This window comes from Bufo bufo, chromosome 3, assembly GCF_905171765.1.
Source record: "Bufo bufo chromosome 3, aBufBuf1.1, whole genome shotgun sequence".
NCBI lineage: Eukaryota > Metazoa > Chordata > Amphibia > Anura > Bufonidae > Bufo > Bufo bufo.
Genome location: NC_053391.1, coordinates 135,971,507 through 135,992,484, shown reverse-complemented (window position 1 = coordinate 135,992,484; position 20,978 = coordinate 135,971,507). Strand labels below are relative to the sequence as shown.

The 20,978-nt window shown below is 45.3% G+C and overlaps 1 protein-coding gene across 1 annotated transcript; it reads right to left on the bottom strand.

Moving 5' to 3' along the window:
• Positions 1-1,142: 1,142 nt before the first annotated feature.
• On the bottom strand, positions 1,143-19,436 carry ABHD11 (abhydrolase domain containing 11). The gene is made up of 6 exons (XM_040423630.1): positions 18,988-19,436; positions 16,340-16,475; positions 14,516-14,689; positions 13,298-13,468; positions 7,467-7,648; positions 1,143-1,625 (listed from the first exon to the last, which is right to left on the bottom strand). The coding sequence occupies exons 1-6, from the start codon at positions 19,107-19,109 to the stop codon at positions 1,487-1,489; spliced, it is 924 nt and encodes a 307-aa protein (XP_040279564.1). The 5' UTR covers positions 19,110-19,436; the 3' UTR covers positions 1,143-1,486.
• Between the last annotated feature and the right edge of the window lie 1,542 nt (positions 19,437-20,978).

The window sequence follows — 20,978 nt, the reverse complement described above, 5'->3', positions numbered from 1 at the left end:
CTTGTCCACAAGAATATGCATTTCTATCATAGGGCTGGCCATTGCGTAAAACAGCCGGTATCCATGTTTTGCAGATCTACAATTTGCGGACTGAATAAACTGATACGGTCGTTTGAATAAACCCTAAGTCCCTGGATTGTTGGCTCAAATTTACGTGGATGTTGAGTTTTTATAATAAAGTCATATTTTAATATTTTCATTTTCTTAATTCCCGGAGAACCCCTTTAACTATACCAGAAATCTGTGCTCTTTCCTGAAGAAATGCGCCACAATTAGCAAGAGGCATGCACTTTATTGTGGCACATCTTATGCCAGATAACACAGAGCAAGGCAGTCCTAGAAAGCACTGATAATAATAAATAGCCCCCATGAATGTCCATAACTGATGGTCCGTGTTAGCGGAATCCATAACGCAATTCTTAGATAACCCGAACCCTGGATGACGAACTTGAAACATAAGTTCGCTCATCCCTAGTCATCAATGTCAAATAGGCGAGGCTTCGATAAGCTGTTTCTGGAAGCCATAGCGCTGAAAACTATACTGTGTATGAAGCGGATGCAGAGGGCCCCATACAATCTGTGGTATCCATTCACTTGAATGAGAGCTGATCTGATGTGTGTCTATGGATCTGTCTGCTCCCGGCTCCATACACTGCGGCTGCAGCTGATCGGTGTGGGTGCTGGGTGCTGAACCCCCAATGAGCTGATATTCTGAGGATTGGTCATCAATACCTGTAGCCCAGAAAACCCCTTTAACTTTAGGGTTGTGCCACACACAATTTTGTGGTGTGCCAAAGAAAAACAAAAAACAAAAAACTTCTCAGAAACACCTAATTAGTCAGCGTGTTTTAGGCATTTCTGATTGTAAAATGTGTTTTTTATGTCTGGAGTTTTCTTTTTCCATAGGAAAGTAAGTATTCCCTCTGTAGAGCAGTGTTGGGAAAATACATTGGTACAAAAAAAAAAGCCATGCAAAAATGCCATTACACAAAGCAATGCACACTGGCAAAAAAAAAAAAAAAATGCAATAAAATGCCAGCCAAAAAAACACACCAAAACCCTGTCAAAACATCAGACACCAGCCTCAGAAATGTAAAAAATGACAAATGTATACAATGTACATTAGAACCAGTATAGACCACTGCCATAAAGATATATTTCATTAAATATTCAGGAACGTTCATGGCTGCCACCATCAAACTAGCTTACATTTTTGAAGTTGTTGAGAATTTAATTCTAAAGTGACCGCCAAAACTGAAAACTGACAATATCTCTGAAAGTAAAAAATAGGATATTACTATACAGTGATTACTACTCTGCCATCAGATTCACAAATATATGCAATTGTTACATTTGGCATTGTAATAACGTATTCAATAATTTCCACACCGATATTTGTAAACATTATAATACTGCTACGACGGTTTCCGGAAGTCTAGACGACACATCATTGAACGAGCAGGCTGGTTCTACAGAAAGTCTTGTGTTACGTTGACTCTACAAAGCTGCAGATGGCATTGAGGAAGTCCTGGGGCTGCTCGGCGTGTACCCAGTGTCCCGCACCTTCAATGTACTCGATGTTTGCACACGGGAAGAGGCGTTCTATTTCAGGATAATTCTCTGAACTGAAAATTAAAATAGCAGTAGTAAAAAAAAAAAAAAAAAAAAGGGTTACATATAAAAATAATGTATAGAAAATATTTTACACCATTGAATTGCTTATTGTTAATGTCATTCGGATGAACTGAATAGTCTGAGGCTGGATTTTGGTTTGATCATAGCAATGATGAGATCTGTATAAAACATTAGTGATACTGATACAGTCATAGCAATTGGACAACTCCATTTTGGAGAACAGAAGGGCATTGTCTTGCTCTGACTACTCAATTATGTACAGCAGTGGTGCCCAACCATTTTTCGGCTGCACTAGACTTGGTATAAATTTTGCGGGCCAGAACCAGGTAGGTTTGCCAGAAAGAAATGCAAACACTGTGAGGGGCACTTGTGAGCATTACTACTGTGAAGAGGGCACATATCTGCCATTATTACTGTGAGGGGGCACGTGTGAGCATTACTACTGTGAAGAGGGCACATATCTGGCCATTATTACTGTGAGGGGGCACGTGTGAGCATTACTACTGTGAAGAGGGCACATATCTGGCCATTATTACTGTGAGGGGGCATGTGTGAGCATTACTACTGTGAAGAGGGCACATATCTGCCATTATTACTGTGAGGGGGCACGTGTGAGCATTACTACTGTGAAGAGGGCACATATCTGGCCATTATTACTGTGAGGGGGCATGTGTAAGCAATACTACTGTGAAGAGGGCACATATCTGGCCATTATTACTGTGAGGAGGCATGTGTGAGCATTACTACTGTGAAGAGGGCACATATCTGGCCATTATTACTGTGAGGGGGCACGTGTGAGCATTACTACTGTGAAGAGGGCACATATCTGGCCATTATTACTGTGAGGGGGCATGTGTGAGCATTACTACTGTGAAGAGGGCACATATCTGGCCATTATTACTGTGAGGGGGCATGTGTAAGCATTACTACTGTGAAGAGGGCACATATCTGCCATTATTACTGTGAGGGGGCATGTGTAAGCATTACTACTGTGAAGAGGGCACATATCTGGCCATTATTACTGTGAGGGGGCATGTGTAAGCATTACTACTGTGAAGAGGGCACATATCTGGCCATTATTACTGTGAGGGGGCATGTGTGAGCATTACTACTGTGAAGAGGGCACATATCTGGCCATTATTACTGTGAGGGGGCATGTGTGAGCATTACTACTGTGAAGAGGGCACATATCTGGCCATTATTACTGTGAGGGGGCATGTGTAAGCAATACTACTGTGAAGAGGGCACATATCTGGCCATTATTACTGTGAGGGGGCATGTGTGAGCATTACTGCTGTGAAGAGGGCACATATCTGGCTATTATTACTGTGAGGGGGCATGTGTGAGCATTACTACTGTGAAGAGGGCACATATCTGGCCATTATTACTGTGAGGGGGCATGTGTGAGCATTACTGCTGTGAAGAGGGCACATATCTGGCCATTATTACTGTGAGGGGGCATGTGTTGTATACATGTGTATGATTTATGTAGTGCAGTATGTGATGATCACACACTGCTCTACATACATTACACATATAGATACATTACACCCTGCGCTGTCACCTTCGTCTGCAGGTCCATCTTTATGTCTGGGCTGTAGGCTTCAGCTTCTTAGCCGCCATGCTTCTCGGGGTCCTTGCGCAGCGCGCTTGGCACTCTTTGCTTCAGCCGCCCCCGGGAGTCGGCCCCTTCTCCTTCCAGCTTCTGCCGGCTTCCCCTACTGCAGGGCGCTGTATCGCTCCGGCGCCCGCCCAATCTAACCAATAGCAAAGCTCCTTGATTTCCGGAGCTTTGCTATTGGTTATTGCAGGCACAGGCAGCATCGCTGCGCTGCCTGTGCCGTTCACAGCGCACCCTGAGCTGATAAAAAGCAGGGGAAAGTCTAAGGCCTCCGGTCACTGCACGGGGCGCATGACACAGCTTCGCGGGCCGGATTTGGCCCACGGGCCGTAGGTTGGACGTCACTGATGTACAGTAACTGGTCAGAGAGACTAAGATCCCCAGATGTCTCTCTGGGGTCAAATCTATGCCTGTAAACACAGGTAAAAAATGTCTTCTTGTTAACACAGTGCCCCTTATACTGGTCTTAGATTTATTTTCTTGACACAGAGCTCCAAATGCCTGAACAGATTTAAAGGGGTTTTCTCACCTCAGCAAATAGAATTTATCATGTAGACAGTTAATACAAGGCACTTGCTAATGTATTGTTATTATCCATATTACCTCCTTTGCTGTCTGGATTCATTTTTCTATCACATTATACACTGCTCGTTTCCATGGTTACAGACCACCCTGCAATCCATCAGTGGTGGTCGTGCTTATACACTATAGGAAAAAATCACTAACCTATGTGCAGTCCCACGGTCCTGCGCATATATATATGCTTTTTCCTATATAGTGTGAAAGCACGGCCACCACTGATGGATTGCAGGGTGGTGATAACCATGGAAACAAGCCGTGTATAATGTGATGGAATAATGAATCCAGCCAGCAAAGGAAGCAATATGGATAATAACAATATATTAAAATGTGACTTGAATTAACTTTCTCTACATAATAAATGCTATTTGCTGAAGTGAGACAACCCCTTTAAGGCCCCATTCAGACGAACACATGGCCACCATGCTGTGGACCGCAAACAGCGGGTCTGCAATACACTGGCCCTGGCTGTGTGAACATGCTGTGGTGAGGACCCAATTGTTACGGTGGGGAGTGGGGGAAACCCCCCACTGTGCGGTGTCAAAGGGTAAAAGGGTATTAGCCTGGGCAAAAGGAGTAATAAGGGAGCAGGTCACCTCCTACAGCGTCCCTAATCCTCTCCCTGACTCCTCACCGTATGAGCGGACCCCAATGGTAGGACGGCTCATACCCTGGATTCCTAGAGACCCTGAGTCGCCCTGGTAATCCCTCACCAAGGAGCAGGGAAGACACGACCTGTTCATCCCAGTCATGGGGGAACAGGAGTCTCTATCTGAGGCCAGGCTGCAAGGAGAGGGGAACACATACAGCATATGGAGTTGGCAGGTAAGTGAAACCCATAACACAGTTACCTGCCACAGACACACTGACTGGAACCCATGCACAAGTGCTACTGTCCACACCAACATTTAAAGGACACAGCACAAACCACAACCACACAGGAACCCAGGACGCCCATAGCTGCAATAAACATGAGACAGGGGAATGTCTAGCAAACATGCTGGACACCAAACATCACCAGCCATGTAACACAACACAAGACATACAACACCCTGAACATGACCCACGCAAACCAAAAGATAGGAAGGGAAAGAGACACCATAATAACATTAATGACCACAAGGGTGGCCCTCACTGGACAGATGGTAATAGCCAGGAACAGTGAACCACCAGCATACACCAAGGCTGGAGGAACACGGAGCTTCAGGCATCCAGTAGAGGCTAAATAGCCCAAGTAGCCACACCCACACACACAGAAACACAGTGATAACAAAACACTAGGAAGGGAGTTAACCCTTCCAACAACAGACAGAGGAAGGGAGCCACTTAAAGGGGAAGTGCACACACAAGCATACCAAACCACATGTTACCACCAGCAACAGCATGCGTGGCAACCATGTCACGGTAATCACCCAGAAGGCCGAGACACTGCCACCGCATGCTCTCACAGCAACACGTTGCCGCGGGCAACCGTAAGTGTGGCAACAGTGTCACAGCGCAAACCAAAGGCGTGACACCAATGACTTGAATAGGTCCGTGATCCGCAACATACAGCAAAAGATTGGGCATGTCTAATCTTTTGAGGTGCGGAGGCACAGACCTGGAAGCCCATGGAAGGGATACAGAGTGTTTTCGTGGGCTTCCAATCCGTGCCTCCGCTCTGCAAATGATAGGACATGTCCTATCTTTTGCCGTATGTTGTAGATCGCGGGCCCATTCAAGTCTCAGACATTGGGGGCATATCGATAGCATATGTCCCCAATATCTGATAGGTGCGGGTCCCACGCATGCGCGGCCCTCCATTCATTCCTATGGAAGTGCTGAAAATAGCTGAGCGACTCACTGGGCTATTTTCGGCAGTCCCACTGAAATTAATGGGAGGCAGCCGCGCATGCGTGGTGTGCTCTCTGTGACCCTGTGGGCTCCGTTCTAAGCATTAGTGCAGGGCCCAGAGGTGGGACCAGCACCTATCAGACATTGCGGGCATATCCTAGCGATATGCCCCCAATGTCTGAGATGGGAATAACCTTTTAAATATATAAAAAAAGAGAGATTTTTGAACATTATGAAATTAAAATAATAAAAAGATATCTGGGGCAAACATTCAATTTATAAGCTGCCATACACGTTATAGTAGGTAGATCTCAGTCAACAATCCAATATCTAAGGAGCCTCCAAACAGTTCACAATAGTCATATGTCAGAGGTAACAATGCTTGACGAAACAGTACTATCCTGGTGAAGACACCCCCTTAAGCCTCGTTCACATGTCAGTGTCTGTGCTCAAATCCGTGAGCAGGTGGTCAGTGATGCATCCGTGAATGATCTGTGTTGGGCCTGTGTGTCCGTTTTTTGCTGTCTGCCTTGCATCCGTGTTTCACTGACACTGAACAACTGAAAAATATTTTTCAAAACATCTCTTCCTAATGATCCGTTAAACATGGATGCAACACGGATGACTTCCGTGTTTCATCCGTGGTTTTCACGGACCCATAGACTATAATGAATGTGATGGATCTGTGAACACGGACAAAATAGAGCATGCATCCGTGCTAACAACAATGACCCACGGACAGTGCTAAAACACTGATGTCTGAATAACACACATTAAAATGAATGGGGACGTGTGCTGTTCGTGGCAGACACATACAGCACATGTACGTGTGAATGAGGCAGGGCAATATGGCCTAAAATCTATATTGCAATATAATTTTAAGTATGTGCGTTATGAGATATATATCGCAATATATTCTATATTTCGGGGGGGTTACATTTTATTTTATTTTTTTTACTTTTTATTTAATAACTCTTAGCCTCCTTAGGGGCTAGAACCCTTGTCCTATTCACCCTAATAGAGCTCTATTAGGGTAAATAGGACTTCACACTCTCCCTGCTGCCCTGTGCATAGTGCACACAGCAGCAGGGAGCTGACTATGGCAGCCAGGGCTTGAGTAGCGTCCTGGCTGCCATGGTAACCGATCGGAGCCCTGCGATTACACTGCTGGGGCTCCGATCAGAAGCTTCTACCCTGGGGCCACTGCCATCAATGATTTAATTATGTGAAGGGGGGCCGCAATTAATATAATACTTAGAAGAGGGGGAGTAGAAGGGAGGGGCTGTGGCTACTGCGCCACCAATGAATATAGTTAATATGCCTGAATACAAACGTAGCCTGCATGTGGAGCAGTGGCCACAATCCCTCCTCCTCCTCTCTCTTCTCATTGGTGGTGCAGTGGCCACAGTCCCTCCTCCTCCTACTCTGTTCTCACTGGTGGCGGAGTGGCCACAGTCCCTCCCCTCCTCCTCCTAGTCTGTTCTTATTGGTGGTCAGCGGCAGCCGCACACAGTGGGGAGGGACTCCCTCCTTCTCCACTGTGCCGACTCAGGAGAACATGGTGCGTGCCGAGAGCGGCGCATGCCATGTTCTACTGCGATATGGCGATATAAATGAAATCTCTATCATTGGCCAAATTTATATTGTTTATATTGCATATAGTCTATATCGCCAACCTCTACTTTAGTTGTATAAATCTTGTGATATTTCATGATTGTAACGATAAGAGTACGCATTCATGATATTAATATACTATTACAAAAGAAGTATGGCTCAAAAATCCAATTTTGCATTTCACCTAATGTATGGAGAATGAGCACCTCCCAGAAAGAGTGTAGGTCCAGGGTAAGATGTATGAAACTCTGGGAAGTCTAGTAGATCTTGGAGATGGTTGGAGATGGCATCAAGATTTACTCTCCACTTAAAATGTCCATTTTCTTGCACAAGGTTGGTTAGCAAAAACTGGCGAACAGATGCTTCCTGTGAACAATAAGACCAAACTGTGAAATAGCAGCAGATGAAACTATTCTTTATTAGCTAATTTACATTACATATTACAGCAGTTCTATCTGGAATTGTGCTTCACAGTTTAGGTAACAAATGAAGGCAGAATGTGCAGTCTTAGGCCTCTTTCACACAGGTGTCGAGTGTGAGGGCCGGATAGGATGTGGGTGCGTCACATGAAAATCGTGCGTTTTTGCCTGCGAGTTTTGTATGCGATTGCGTTGCGTTCTTAATTTTTCTTTCGGGCGAGTCCAATGCATTTTGTACGCGCGTGAGAAAAAACTGAATGTGGTACCCAGACCCAAACCCGGACTCCTTCACTGAAGTTCGGGTTTGGGTTAGGTATTCTGTAGATTTTCATATTTTCCCTTATAACATGGTTAGAAGGGAAAATAATAGCATTCTTAATACAGAATGCTAAGTAAATTAGGGATGGAGGGGTTAGAAAAATAGAAATTAAACTCACCTCATCTACTTGTTCGCACAGCCCGGCTTGTCTTCTTTCTTCTTCTTTGAGGACCTGGGAGAAAAGGACCTTTGGTGACGTCACTGCACTCATCACATGTTGGACCATATGACGAGCTCAGTGACGTCACCAAAGGTCCTTTTCCTCCCAGGTCATCAAAGAAGAAGAAAGAAGACGAGTCGGGCAGCACAAACAAGTGGATGAGGTGAGTTTAACCCCTTAAGGACTCGGCCCTATTTCACCTTCTGGACTTGGCCATTTTTTGCAAATCTGACCAGTGTCACTTTAAGTGCTGATAACTTTAAAACGCTTTGACTTATGCAGGCCATTCTGAGATTGTTTTTTCGTCACATATTGTACTTCATGATACTGGTAAAATGAAGTCCAAAAATTCATTTTTATTTATAAAAAAAAATACCAAATTTACCAAAAATTTGTAAAAAATTGCAAATTTCCAAGTTTCAATTTCCTTACTTCTATAATACACAGTAATACCTCCAAAAATAGTTATTATTTTACATTCCCCATATGTCTACTTCATGTTTGGATCATTTTGGGAATGATATTTTATTTTTTGGGGATGTTACAAGGCTTAGGAGTTTAGAAGCAAATCTTGAAATTTTTCTGAAATTTTCAAAAACCCCATTTTTAGGGACCAGTTCAGGTCTGAAGTCACTTTGCGAGGCTTACATAATAGAAACCACCCAAAAATTAGGTGTTCCACAAGAATTAATGGAAAATAGAGATACAATTTTAAAATGTCACTATTTTGGCAGATTTTCCATTTTAATAATTTTTTTCCAGTTACAAAGCAAGGGTTAACAGCCAAACCAAACTCAATATTTATGGCCCTGATTCTGTAGTTTACAGAAACACCCCATATGTGGTCGTAAACTACTGTACGGGCACACGGCAGGGCGCAGAAGGAAAGGAATGCCATACGGTTTTTAGAAGGCAGATTTTGCTGGACTGTTTTTTTTTAACACCATGTCTCATTTGAAGCCCCCCTGATGCACCCCTAGAGTAGAAACTCCAAAAAAGTGGCCCCATTTTAGAAACTACGGGATAGCGTGGCAGTATTGTTGGTACTAGTTTAGGGTACATATGATTTTTGGTTGCTCTATATTACACTTTTTGTGAGGCAAGATAACAAGAAATAGCTGTTTTGGCACCGTTTTAATTTTTTGTTATTTACAACATTCATCTGACAGGTTAGATCATGTGATATTTATATAGACCAGGTTGTCACGGATGCGGCGATACCTAATATGTATACTTTTTTTATTTATGTAAGTTTTACACAATGATTTCTTTTTTGAAGAAAAAAAATCATGTTTTAGTGTTTCCATAGTCTGAGAGCCATAATTTTTTCAATTTTTGGGCGATTACCTTGGGTAGGGTATGATTTTTGCGGGATGAGATGACTGTTTTATTGGCACTATTTTGGGGTGCGTGTGACTTTTTGATCGCTTGCTATTACACTTTTTGTGATGTAAGGTGACAAAAAAAGTTTTTATTTTAAATTTTTTACGGTGTTCATCTGAGGGATTAGGTCATGTGATATGTTTATAGAGCCGGTTGATACGGACGCGGCGATACCTAATATGTATACTCCCCCCCCCCCCCCCCTATTTTTTTTCACTTTATTTGGGGAAAAATACATTTTTGTTTATTTTTACTTGATACATAATTTATTTGGGGAAAAACGTTATTTTTTCAATTTTTTTTTTTCACTTATTTTTTTTGTCCCAGTTTGGGAACTTTTGGAGGTCTAATCCTTTACAATGCATTCCAAAACTTCTGTATTGGAATGCATTGGCTGTATGAGTAATACTGTGTGTATTACTCATACAGCTTCCGGCCTGTGAGATCCAGGGGGCTGGATCTCACAGGCACGTCACAGGAAGGCATCGCGCTGCCTTCCATGCCATCGGGTCCCCCCCACAGCCCCATGGGGACCCGATGGCACCACCGCCGCACCAGGTAAAAGCCGCAAACCGCAGGTCTGAATTAACCTGCGGTTCGCCGACACGGGGGGGCCTCGGCGCATTTAGCCGAGGTGCCTGTTCAATGATTTGAGCAGGCACAGGGTTCCGATCACCTCCCACCGGGCGGCGGTGATCGGAACAACACATGACGTCATGGGTCCTTAAGGACTCGGGAACCATGCCGTACTGGTACTTCATGGGTCCTTAAGGGGTTAATTAAATATTTTTTTTTAACCCCTCCAGCCCTATTGTACTATACATTCTGTATTGAGAATGCTATTATTTTCCCTTATAACCATGTTATAAGGGAAAATAATAATGATTGGGTCCCCATCCCGATCGTCTCCTAGCAACCGTGCGTGAAAATCGTACCGCATCCGCACTTGCTTGCGATTTTCACGCAACCCCATTCACTTCTATAAGGCCTGCGTTGCGTGAGAAAGCAACAAAATAGAGCATGCTGCGATTTTCTCGCAACGCACAAGTGATGCGTGAAAATCACCGCTTATGTGCACAGCCCCATAGAAATGAATGGCTCCGGATTCAGTGCGGGTGCAATGCGTTCAACTCACGCATTGCACCCGGGCGGAAAACTCGCCCGTGTGAAAGGGGCCTTATGGTGTCTGTGGTGTGCATCTCCTCTTAAAATTTGATGAGCAATTCTCAAAGAACTCATTTATGAATCAAAAGTATACCTGATTTTTCCCAGTGAATTAAAGGGTTTATCCGATTCTTTAACACTGATCATCAATATCAGATCATTTGGGGTCAGACTATCGGCACACTCGCTGATAAGTTGTTTGTAAGGTCCGCACGGCTCACTGTACTTTTAGTAGCTGATGTCCCTGGTATTGCAGCTCAGTCATATTCACTTGACAAACCTGATACCAGGCACAGCCACTATCAAGGTACACAATTGTGACTGGTAAACAACTAAGGGGATACATCACTCGCCAGATGATTGGCTCACTTCCAGTAAGCCCCCCAAAAATAACCCCCCGCCCTGGTTCTTCATACCTTTTCAACTTCTCACTGTGGGAGTCTGGGTCTAGCTATGGTTAAGGTGCATTTAGACACACCAATAATTCCAGCGAACGATTGTTCCCGACAATCTGCCCATCTAAATGTGCCGCCGATCATGCGATGAACAAGTGAAACGTTTGTTCATCCGGTGATCATGTCGCTTGTGCAAGGACCACCAATCATGGCTTCTGAGCAGCAGATTGTGTGGTCTAAATAGGGATCTGCTGCTCAGAAGCCATGATTCTGTATGAGGATTAGGGATCACTATAGCGATCCTCATACAGTGAAGGAGATCGCTGCATGTAAACGAGCAGTCTTCTTCACTGAACAAGCAGCCGACTGTCGGGAAGGAATGCTTCCTTCCCGACAATCGGCCGCTCAGTTGGCCCATCTAAATCCACCTTTATCAGAATAATGACTTATTACGATGCAATGATGCTTGTCTTATCTGGTGGATGAGGCCTGACTGGCCAGAAGACAACCTCAAAGGCTCTTGGTGACAAGACAGAGATCTGTGCACACATATGTATAGGAAGCTCCAGAGGAAGTTGGACCAAAATTGATATCAATATTTGCAACATTATTATTTATCCGTATTTTATAGATGTGTCCGACACTTCTATGCAACAAAAATGATAAGATGCAAGTGTATCATTATGAAGCCTGCAGTGCTCATGGTTAACACATAAGGTGCTTTCACACGAGCGAGTTTTCTGCGCGGAAGGGATGCGTGACGTGAACGCATAGCATCGCACTGAATCCTGACCAATTAATTTCAATGGGTCTGTGTACATGAGCGCTTTTTCTTTCTTGTGCAGAGCAAGCGCCATAGCAACCGGGTAATGTCTGCGACCGGCGGTAATGCCGATCGCATACATGTAATCTCTCAGATGCCGTGGTGAAACCTGACCACGGCATCTGAGGGCGCTATTTGCTATTTTCTTTTCAGCATCAAAACGTAAGGAAAAGTATACATGTGTGGTATTGCCGGATTTGTATTTACCTGGAGGGAAAAAAAACCTCCATAAAACTGTGACAATATTGCTTTTTTTTTTCCAATTCCACCACCTTTGGAATTTCCCACTTTCACTACATTCTATGCAATATTAAAGAGAACCTGTCATCAACTTCATGCTGACCTCAATGAGGGCAGCATAAATTAGTGACAGGAATGCTGATCTCAGCGCTGTGTCACTGATGAGCTAATAGTAAGTGGTTGCTGAGAACCAGCATCATAATCATTGCAGCTCAGGCCTGTAAAAGAGTCAAATCTACCTGAGAAGAGTCATAGTTATTCATAATCTCCTGCTCTCTCACCCATATGCTGATGATTGGCAGTTCTCTCCTAGAGAGAAAGGGAGAAAACTAGGTAGAAGCCTGTCAGTCATCAGCAGGTGGGCAGGAGAGCAGGAATTCATGAATAACCATGACTCTTCTCAGGTGGCCGGGACTCTTTTCCAGGTCTGCAATGATTGTGATGTTGGTTCTCGGCAACCACTTAATTTTAACTTAAAAATGACAGACCGCTGAAATCATCTCACCTGTCTCTACTTTATGCTGCCTTTAGTATGCGCAGCATAACGTTGATGACAGTTTACCTTTAAATGGTGGCATTGGAAAGTACAAATATGCAAAAAAATAAGCCCTCATACGGCTATGTGAATGGGAAAATAAAAAGGTTATGGCTCCAGAGTAGAAGTGGTTAAAACTGTCTAAGTTTACACTGTCTTAAGCCTCATGCACACGTTAATGGAACACGGACCGTGAGATACCGGCCTGGATTCCTGCCGAGAGCAGGAGCGCACGGCGTCATTGGTTGCTATGACGCCGTGCGCTCCTGCACACAGCAGGAATCCAGGCCGGTATCTCACGGTCTGTGTTCCACTAACGTGTGCATGAGGCTTTACTTTTACTTTTCCACTGTCTGTTCAGTTAGTGCTAAAATTGCCACAGTTCTGAAACCTGGGACTTATGATATGCCAAATGTATAAGTGTCCGTGCACCTGAGTAGTAAGTGTGTCTAATATTAAGACTGGGACTCCTATTCTTGGACAGTGAACAGTGAGGCACTATTAGTCAATCTGCCCCCGTGTGTGTCATGGAGTCATATGTCCGGAGCAAGGTGAGCGAATGTACGACCACCCATACCTTGACTGCTGCACTGAGCTGCTCGTCTGCCAGTCTCCTGGCTGTAGACCTTGGCATCGTCCCTTCCAAATGCACATTCTGCATAATTTTGATATACTGAGGGAAACCAGTCTGAGGTAATGTTGGAGAAGGACTAATGTCCACACATAATAAACGCTCTACCAAGTGAGGCTGAGAACGACAAAACAGCAGAGTCAATGGTGTGTAGATACATTCTGTACAGATGGCAAGTTCCATGTCACTGTGGACATGTGCAGGCAATGGATGGAGAACTAGGTCTGTATATCTTAATTAACAGAGAAAAGGCCGCCTAGCAATACATTATAGGGGTTGTTCCAGGATTTGAAGCTATTCCCTATCGACAAGATAGGGGATAAGTAACTGATCGGTGGGAAAGGCCACCGGGGCCCCCACTGATCCCAAGAACGGGGATCGTGTTCGGTTAAGGGGGCATTCACACTACTGTATGTGTTTTGCAGCAGTTTTTATTTTATTTTTGCAGACCTCTTGACTTCAATGGGTCTGTGGTCCGTATTTGCGGCCAAGAATAGGACATGTTCTATCACTTGCGGAATGAACATACTGACGTGGAAAACATCTGTATTTTGCAGATCTGCGTTTTGTGGACGGCAAGAAACATACAATTGTGCGAATGCCCCCTTAACCTGCCGCTCTATCAGATTGGGGGAGCGGGACCCCAGTTCTTGGGATCAGTGGGGGTCCCAGTGGTCACCTCTATCGATGTGGATAGGGGGTAACTTTAAAACTTGGCACAACCCCTTTAACTAGATTTTGTTACAGTTACACTGTAAATGACAATAAAAGAAGAAGTGTACAGACACAGCCGGTAACACTGCAAACGGGCAGCCTCGCTATACTGGTCACAACAGAACAAAGGTCGTTTTTGCCTGGTTCTGCAGCTCAACTCCATTCATGTGAAACTGGATTAGATGAGTATCGCTGCGTTTCGTGAAACAATCACACATGAAATCTATTTTCTATTTTATTATGTAATACATTTTATTTTAAAAAAATCACTGAAAAACAATATCTCGCAGACAGTTGCTATAACAATAGTTATCACTGAGGGTAACCCCTAACGCTTAACTTTTAATATATATCTACTAAAATACAGCCGTTGAAAAGGGTCCAAGCAAGACATATATTTTATGGCTGCATCTACAACACATTGACAACACTTGCAGTTGTACCACTTACTTCACTCAGTGCCAAGGTCATGGCGGTCTTGCCTCCCATGCTGTGACCGATTAAGACACAACTAGAAATGTTTAGCTGCCGTAGGAGGCGACGGACATCGTCACTCATCGCAGGGTACGTGATAGTATCACAATGTGGACTGCTGCCATGGTTGCGGGCATCTAATGTTAATACCTGCCGAAGACATAAATACCAGACTTGTATTATTGCCTCGTACCTATCTATGCAAGAAACTGATAAATAGGGGCTTACCCTCCTACTGATCTATTCAATTTCAGCTGGTGAACGACTGGGGGTAGGGCTTAAAGGGGTTTTGTAATATTGATGGCCTATGATCAGGATATGTCATCAATATTTGATTTGAATAATTGCCGGCCTTCCATGCATCCGTGTACGCAACTAGCCTGATGAAGGGCATGCTTTTTGCCCGAAACGTTGCCCCAGTTCCAAAAAGGACCTCTATGTCCGGCAAATAAAAAGCATTAATCTAATACTGGAGTGCTGTCTAAATGATTCAAATACTTACCAGTTCCGAGAGGTGGAGCAAGGAACACACCTAGACGCGCACCCTAAATCTATCAGCCTTAGATAGAGTGCCGTGATCATCTCGTGATTTCTATAATCAATATTTGATTGGTGGGGTCTAACTCCGGGCCCCCCGCCAATCAGCTGTTTGACGGCAGCAGCGATCCAAGCTGCGGCTTTCTTACAGCTTATCAAGCATCCTATTGCAGACATGGCAGAGGGGGGAGGATCCTGCTCCAACCAATTGTCTAAGGCCCCTTTCACACGGGCGAAATGCGTGAGGTGAACGCATTGCACCCGCACTAAATCAGGACCCATTCATTTCTATGGGGCTGTGCACACGAGCAGTGATTTTCACGCATCACTTGTGCGTTGCGTGAAAATCACAGCATGCTCCTCTTTGTGCGTTTTCCACGCAACGCAGGCCCTATAGAAGTGAATGGGGCTGCGTGAAAATCAAAGCATCCGCGAGCAAGTGCGGATGCGGTGCGATTTTCAAGCATGGTTGCTAGGAGACGATCGGGATGGAGACCCGATCATTATTATTTTCCCTTTTGACATGGTTATAAGGGAAAATAATAGCATTCTTAATACAGAATGCATAGTACAATAGGGCTGGAGGGGTTAAAAAAAAATAATAATAATATAACTCACCTTAATCCACTTGTTTGCGCAGCCCGGCTTCTCTTCTGCCTTCATCTTTGCTGTGCACAGGAAAAGTACCTGTGGTGACGTCACTGCGCTCATCGCATGGTCCGTCACATGGTCCATCACCATGGTAAAAGATCATGTGATGAGCGCAGTGACGTCATCAAAGGTCCTATTCCTCAAAGAAGAAAACAGAAGGAGATGCCGGCTGCGCGAACAAGTGGATTAAGGTGAGTTAATTAATTTATTTTTTTAACCCCTCCAGCCCTATTGTACTATGCATTCTGTATTAAGAATGCTGTTATTTTCCCTTATAACCATGCTATAAGGAAAAATAATACAATCTACAAAACACCGATCCCAAGCCCGAACTTCTGTGAAGAAGTTCGGGTTTGGGTACCAAACATGCCGATTTTTCTCACGCGCGTGCAAAACACATTACAATGTTTTGTACTCACGTGGAAAAATCGCGCATTTTCCCGCGAAGCACCCGCATCTTATCCGGGCCAAAAACATGACGCCCGTGTGAAAGAGGCCTAACAGGTTGATCCCTCTGGACACAGTTAAGATTTTGCCTGACTTTTTTTTGGACAAAACCTGTGACGGAGTCTTCAATGCAGATGTGAACAAAGCCACCAGACAAGCACGTACCTTTCTATCTGTCCGTCGCACCAAAGCTCGGGCAATAGATTGGAAGTTTGATTTGCTGCCAAACAATCCATGAAGAAGGACCAGGGGTGGTCCAGGTGCTTTTCCCTCAAACAAGTCATAGGACAAAGAGACAACACTGTAAATAAGAAATAATTGAGATGTTACACAGGAAGCTACAAGCAGATTTCAAATCTAAGACAGTAAAATGCAAGATTCTAAGTCCAGGATTTAAAAAAATGAAAACATGGGATGTGATAAAATAATGACCTGCCTGGTAACTCTCCTCCAGCTCTGGTGGTCCCACCATCTAGAATCTGACATCATAGAAAGCCCTCTAAACTACGCTAATGAGCCGAGAGACACAGATTCAGGATATGCAATGAGCTCGGAAAGGGTCGGTGTGCTGAAGGACCTGGGAGTCACACTGCTTAGAAGTCCTCAATACACCACCTGGACACTTTGCAGGTCTACAGAGGGGTAATGCAAGGGAGTGGAATCGATAGATTCTCTGTAAGGGACGGCCACACAAGGTGGAGATTCCACAGTAAACTCTGTGGCAAAATCCAGATATTTGTACCTATGAAGATGGCTGACCTGTTGCATGCGTGCTGGGCATCTGTAATCTACACTGCAGATCAGTTTAGGCTATCGATTTCCAATTTGATATTTCTGGGGTCCCAAGCAGTGCAGCCTGGGCACTCTGGCTACTGCTCTACAGCTGGCAAGGACCCCCCCAGGCTCCTGTACAGCTGAACCGGTTGTACAGATGGCGCGTCTAAACCTTTAGTCATTTATTTCAGCCTACTGCTTGTGGCCGACAGGGGGACCAAGTATTTGCTTGGTTTGCGCGGTGGTAAAGTCCGCCATGGGGCTCGTGCATATGGCATATTCAGCATTTTCCTCCCTCCCATCAGAAATTACTATTCTCATCTGCAATGCGGACCTGAATTTGGCATATTCTATTTTTTGCAGAATGGCTGCACAGATCTGCAAAACATACAGATGTGTGGATAGAAAATGAATGGGTCAGGGGCAAAAAATGTGGATCGCACATGGATGCATGAAGCCTTACATTTGCGACAACTGCTGTCCCATTACATGTATCTAAAACTGGCTTAAAGACCGGTGTTCTGCCAAATCTCTATACCTTGCGAAAAGTCTATACCGGAAGTGACGCAGCCGCACAGGAATCAGCTGGAGGAGGGTGTGCGCTTCGTACACCGCGCGTGCGCACTTAGGGGTATAGAGATTTTGCAGCGCAAACTGTTTCATCAGATCTCCCTACCCCTGAGTGCGCACGCGCCCACAAATCATCAGTTACAGTTTATCCTTACCGCAGAGCTGAGTGCTGGATACCGAGCTCCCCACATAGTAGAGCTGAACTGCAACTGATGATTTGTGGGCGCGTGCGCACTCAGGGGTGGGGAGATCTGATGAAACATTTTGCGCTGCAAAATCTCTATACCCCTAAGTGCGCACACGCGGTGTACAAAGTACTTCTATCGCGGCGCTGCAATAATTCTTTGCTAAGCCGGTGGATGTGCGCTTGCGCAGCGCACACCCTCCTCCAGCTGATTCCTGTGCGGCACTTCCGGTATAGACTTTTCGCAAGGTATAGAGATTTGGCTGAACACCGAAACACTTGGTACCGGATCTGGCATTAATACATTTCAATGAAAATTTAGGGCTCTTTCACACTTGCGTTCTTTTCTTCCGGCATAGAGTTCCGTCGTCGGGGCTCTATGCCGGAAGAATCCTGATCAGGATTATCCTAATGCATTCTGAATGGAGAGAAATCCGTTCAGGATGCATCAGGATGTCTTCAGTTCCGGACCGGAACGTTTTTTGGCCGGAGAAAATACTGCAGCATGCTGCGCTTTTTGCTCCGGCCAAAAATCCTGAACACTTGCCGCAAGGCCGGATCCGGAATTAATGCCCATTGAAAGGCATTGATCCGGATCCGGCCTTAAGCTAAACGTCGTTTCGGCGCATTCGGCGCATTGCCGGATCCGACGTTTAGCTTTTTCTGGATGGTTACCATGGCTGCAAGGACGCTAAAGTCCTGGCAGCCATGGTAAAGTGTAGTGGGGAGCAGTATACTTACCGTCCGTGCGGCTCCCCGGGCGCTCCAGAGTGACGTCAGGGCGCCCCACGCGCATGGGTGACGTCATCCATGCGCATGGGGCGCTCTGACGTCATTCTGGAGCGCCCCGGGAGCCGCACGAACTGTAAGTATACTGCTCCCCACTACTACTATGGCAACCAGGACTTTAATAGCGTCCTGGCTGCCATAGTAACACTGAACGCATTTTAAAGACGGATCAGTCTTCAAATGCTTTCAGTTCACTTGCGTTTTTCCGGATCCGGCGTGTAATTCCGGCAAATGGAGTGCACGACGGATCCGGACAACGCAAGTGTGAAAGAGCCCTAATGCTGTATTTTTCCCGCCAAATACCGTAAGAGGGACTGAACTGATGCATCCTGAACGGAATACACTCCATTCACAATGCATTAGGATAAAACTGAAGCGTTTGTTTCCGGTATTGAGCCCGGAACTCAACACCGGAAAAAATACCCAAGTCACCACCACCAAGTGACAGGAGTTACGCATGCGCCGGCAGCACGTAATGACGTCATGACGTACTCACCCGGCATGGTTTCTGCGCTGTGTTAAAGATAAAGATCTCGGTGAAGCTCTGAATGCGATCCTTGTTAAAAGTCCCCAAGGCCGGCTGCCCCCCGTGTACACATGACATGCCAGCAGCGGCATTACAAGCGTCTATGGCGGCCGGGTTACAGCGCTCGGGCCGGGGGCAGATTCGGAACCTCTAACGCAGGCACAGCCTGAGTGGGCGGAGCTTCGTCGGTGTCACATGATCGTGCCGGTAGCAACATAATGGAGCCATGTTTATTACTGGCAGAGTCAGGGACCGCGGAGGGCAGAAACTGAAAGGGCTTTGGGCCTCACGGACTAGGCCTTACAGACGAAAAAGGGGCTGCATTAGTGTGGGCTCTGGGCTTCCTGTCGGAGGTGTTCATAGCTTAGCCTCCGTCCCATGTCCTGGCAAGAAACCTGCGACACAGCCTAGAGTGTACAGGCTAGCAGGAGGTTTAGGTCACGTGGTGTTAAAAAAAAAAAGGCCGCGATTAGGTCACCTGACCTTGGGTTAGTGCTGAAGGAAAGTGCTGTGGTTTCGGGGGCTGAGGAGATTTTTTTCAAGGGCTTCTGTGCGGCCTCTTCTGTGTGTTAGGGGTTAACTGTAAAAGGTGTCAAAACACAAGTGTTTCAGTGGATATAATATGTGGCATAGGAAAGAGTCTGACCACTGAGACCCCTGTTAAAAGGGACACCGCACTAAAGCAGCATTGGCGCGCGGTCCCCCAACCCTCAGGATGGGTGGTGATCCCCTTTATGCAAAGAGCTCCAGCTACCGCAGCAGAACCAGAATGGTGAAGCGGCGTCCATATAATGAGTTAATAGGATATTGCTGGGGTGCAATTATATTACTATAGTAGGATGAAGATAAGCGGCTGTGGGTAGATTGGCACCGCATATCTCTGAAAAGAACAAATAATCACATTCAGGGGCCTTTCCTACGTAGCGGGTGCTGCATTGCCCATGTGGTCTACTAATAAGAGAAGTTTTAGGCCAGAGACACACGAGTGAGTGCAATGCGATAAACTTGCAGCGTGTGTCAGAGAGAGGTCCCGTCCTGACCTCCATTCCACTGACGACATGATGGCACAGTTTTAGGGCTCATGCACCCGGCCGTGGCCGTATTGCGACCCGCACATAGCAGGTCGGCAATACACGGGTACCAGCCGTGTGCACCCCGCATCAGGAATGCGGACCTATTCACTTGAATGGGTCCGCAATTTGGGAGATACGGAGGCATAGATTGGAAGCACTACGGAGTACTTCCATTGGTTTTCTGTCCGTGCCTCTGCTCCGCAAAAAAGTAGTGCATGCACTACTTTTTAGCGGTGCGGACCCCATTCAACTGAATGGGTCCGCATGCGTCGGACCCACAGTCGGTGCCTGTGCATCGCGGTCCGCAGCACGGGCCAAGCAGGCACACTCATAATGCTGTATAATGGCTCATGCACATGAATGTATGTATTTCGCACCATTTGCGTCCTTTTTTTGCAGCTCCATTGTAACAATGCCTATCCTTTGTCTGCCAAATGGACAAGAATAGGACATGTTCTATTTTTTGCTGCGCAACGGAATGCACACTGAGTCATTTTTTATTTTTTCAAGCCCCATTGAAGTGAATAGTTCCGGCATTACTGGATGCTGTAATAGAGTAATGAGCGAGCACTCATACACTTGGCAACCAAATTGACATGTGCAGAAAATATTTATTATATCCCCATAAAATACAAGTAATAAAATTTATAAGAACAATGTAGCAATAATATACAACATTACAGTCACATATATTGTGGTAGATATGATCGACACTATATTCATATGACTCAATAGTGTCGATAAATTCAATAATATATATCACACCAAGAAACTTCAAGTATATGCTGTTATTTGGGAAAGAGGGGGTATTATCTTCTAGAGCTCTATCCCAATTTGGGAAACTGAATGTCACTGAAAATGTTGTAGGTGTATTCACTGGGAGCGCAA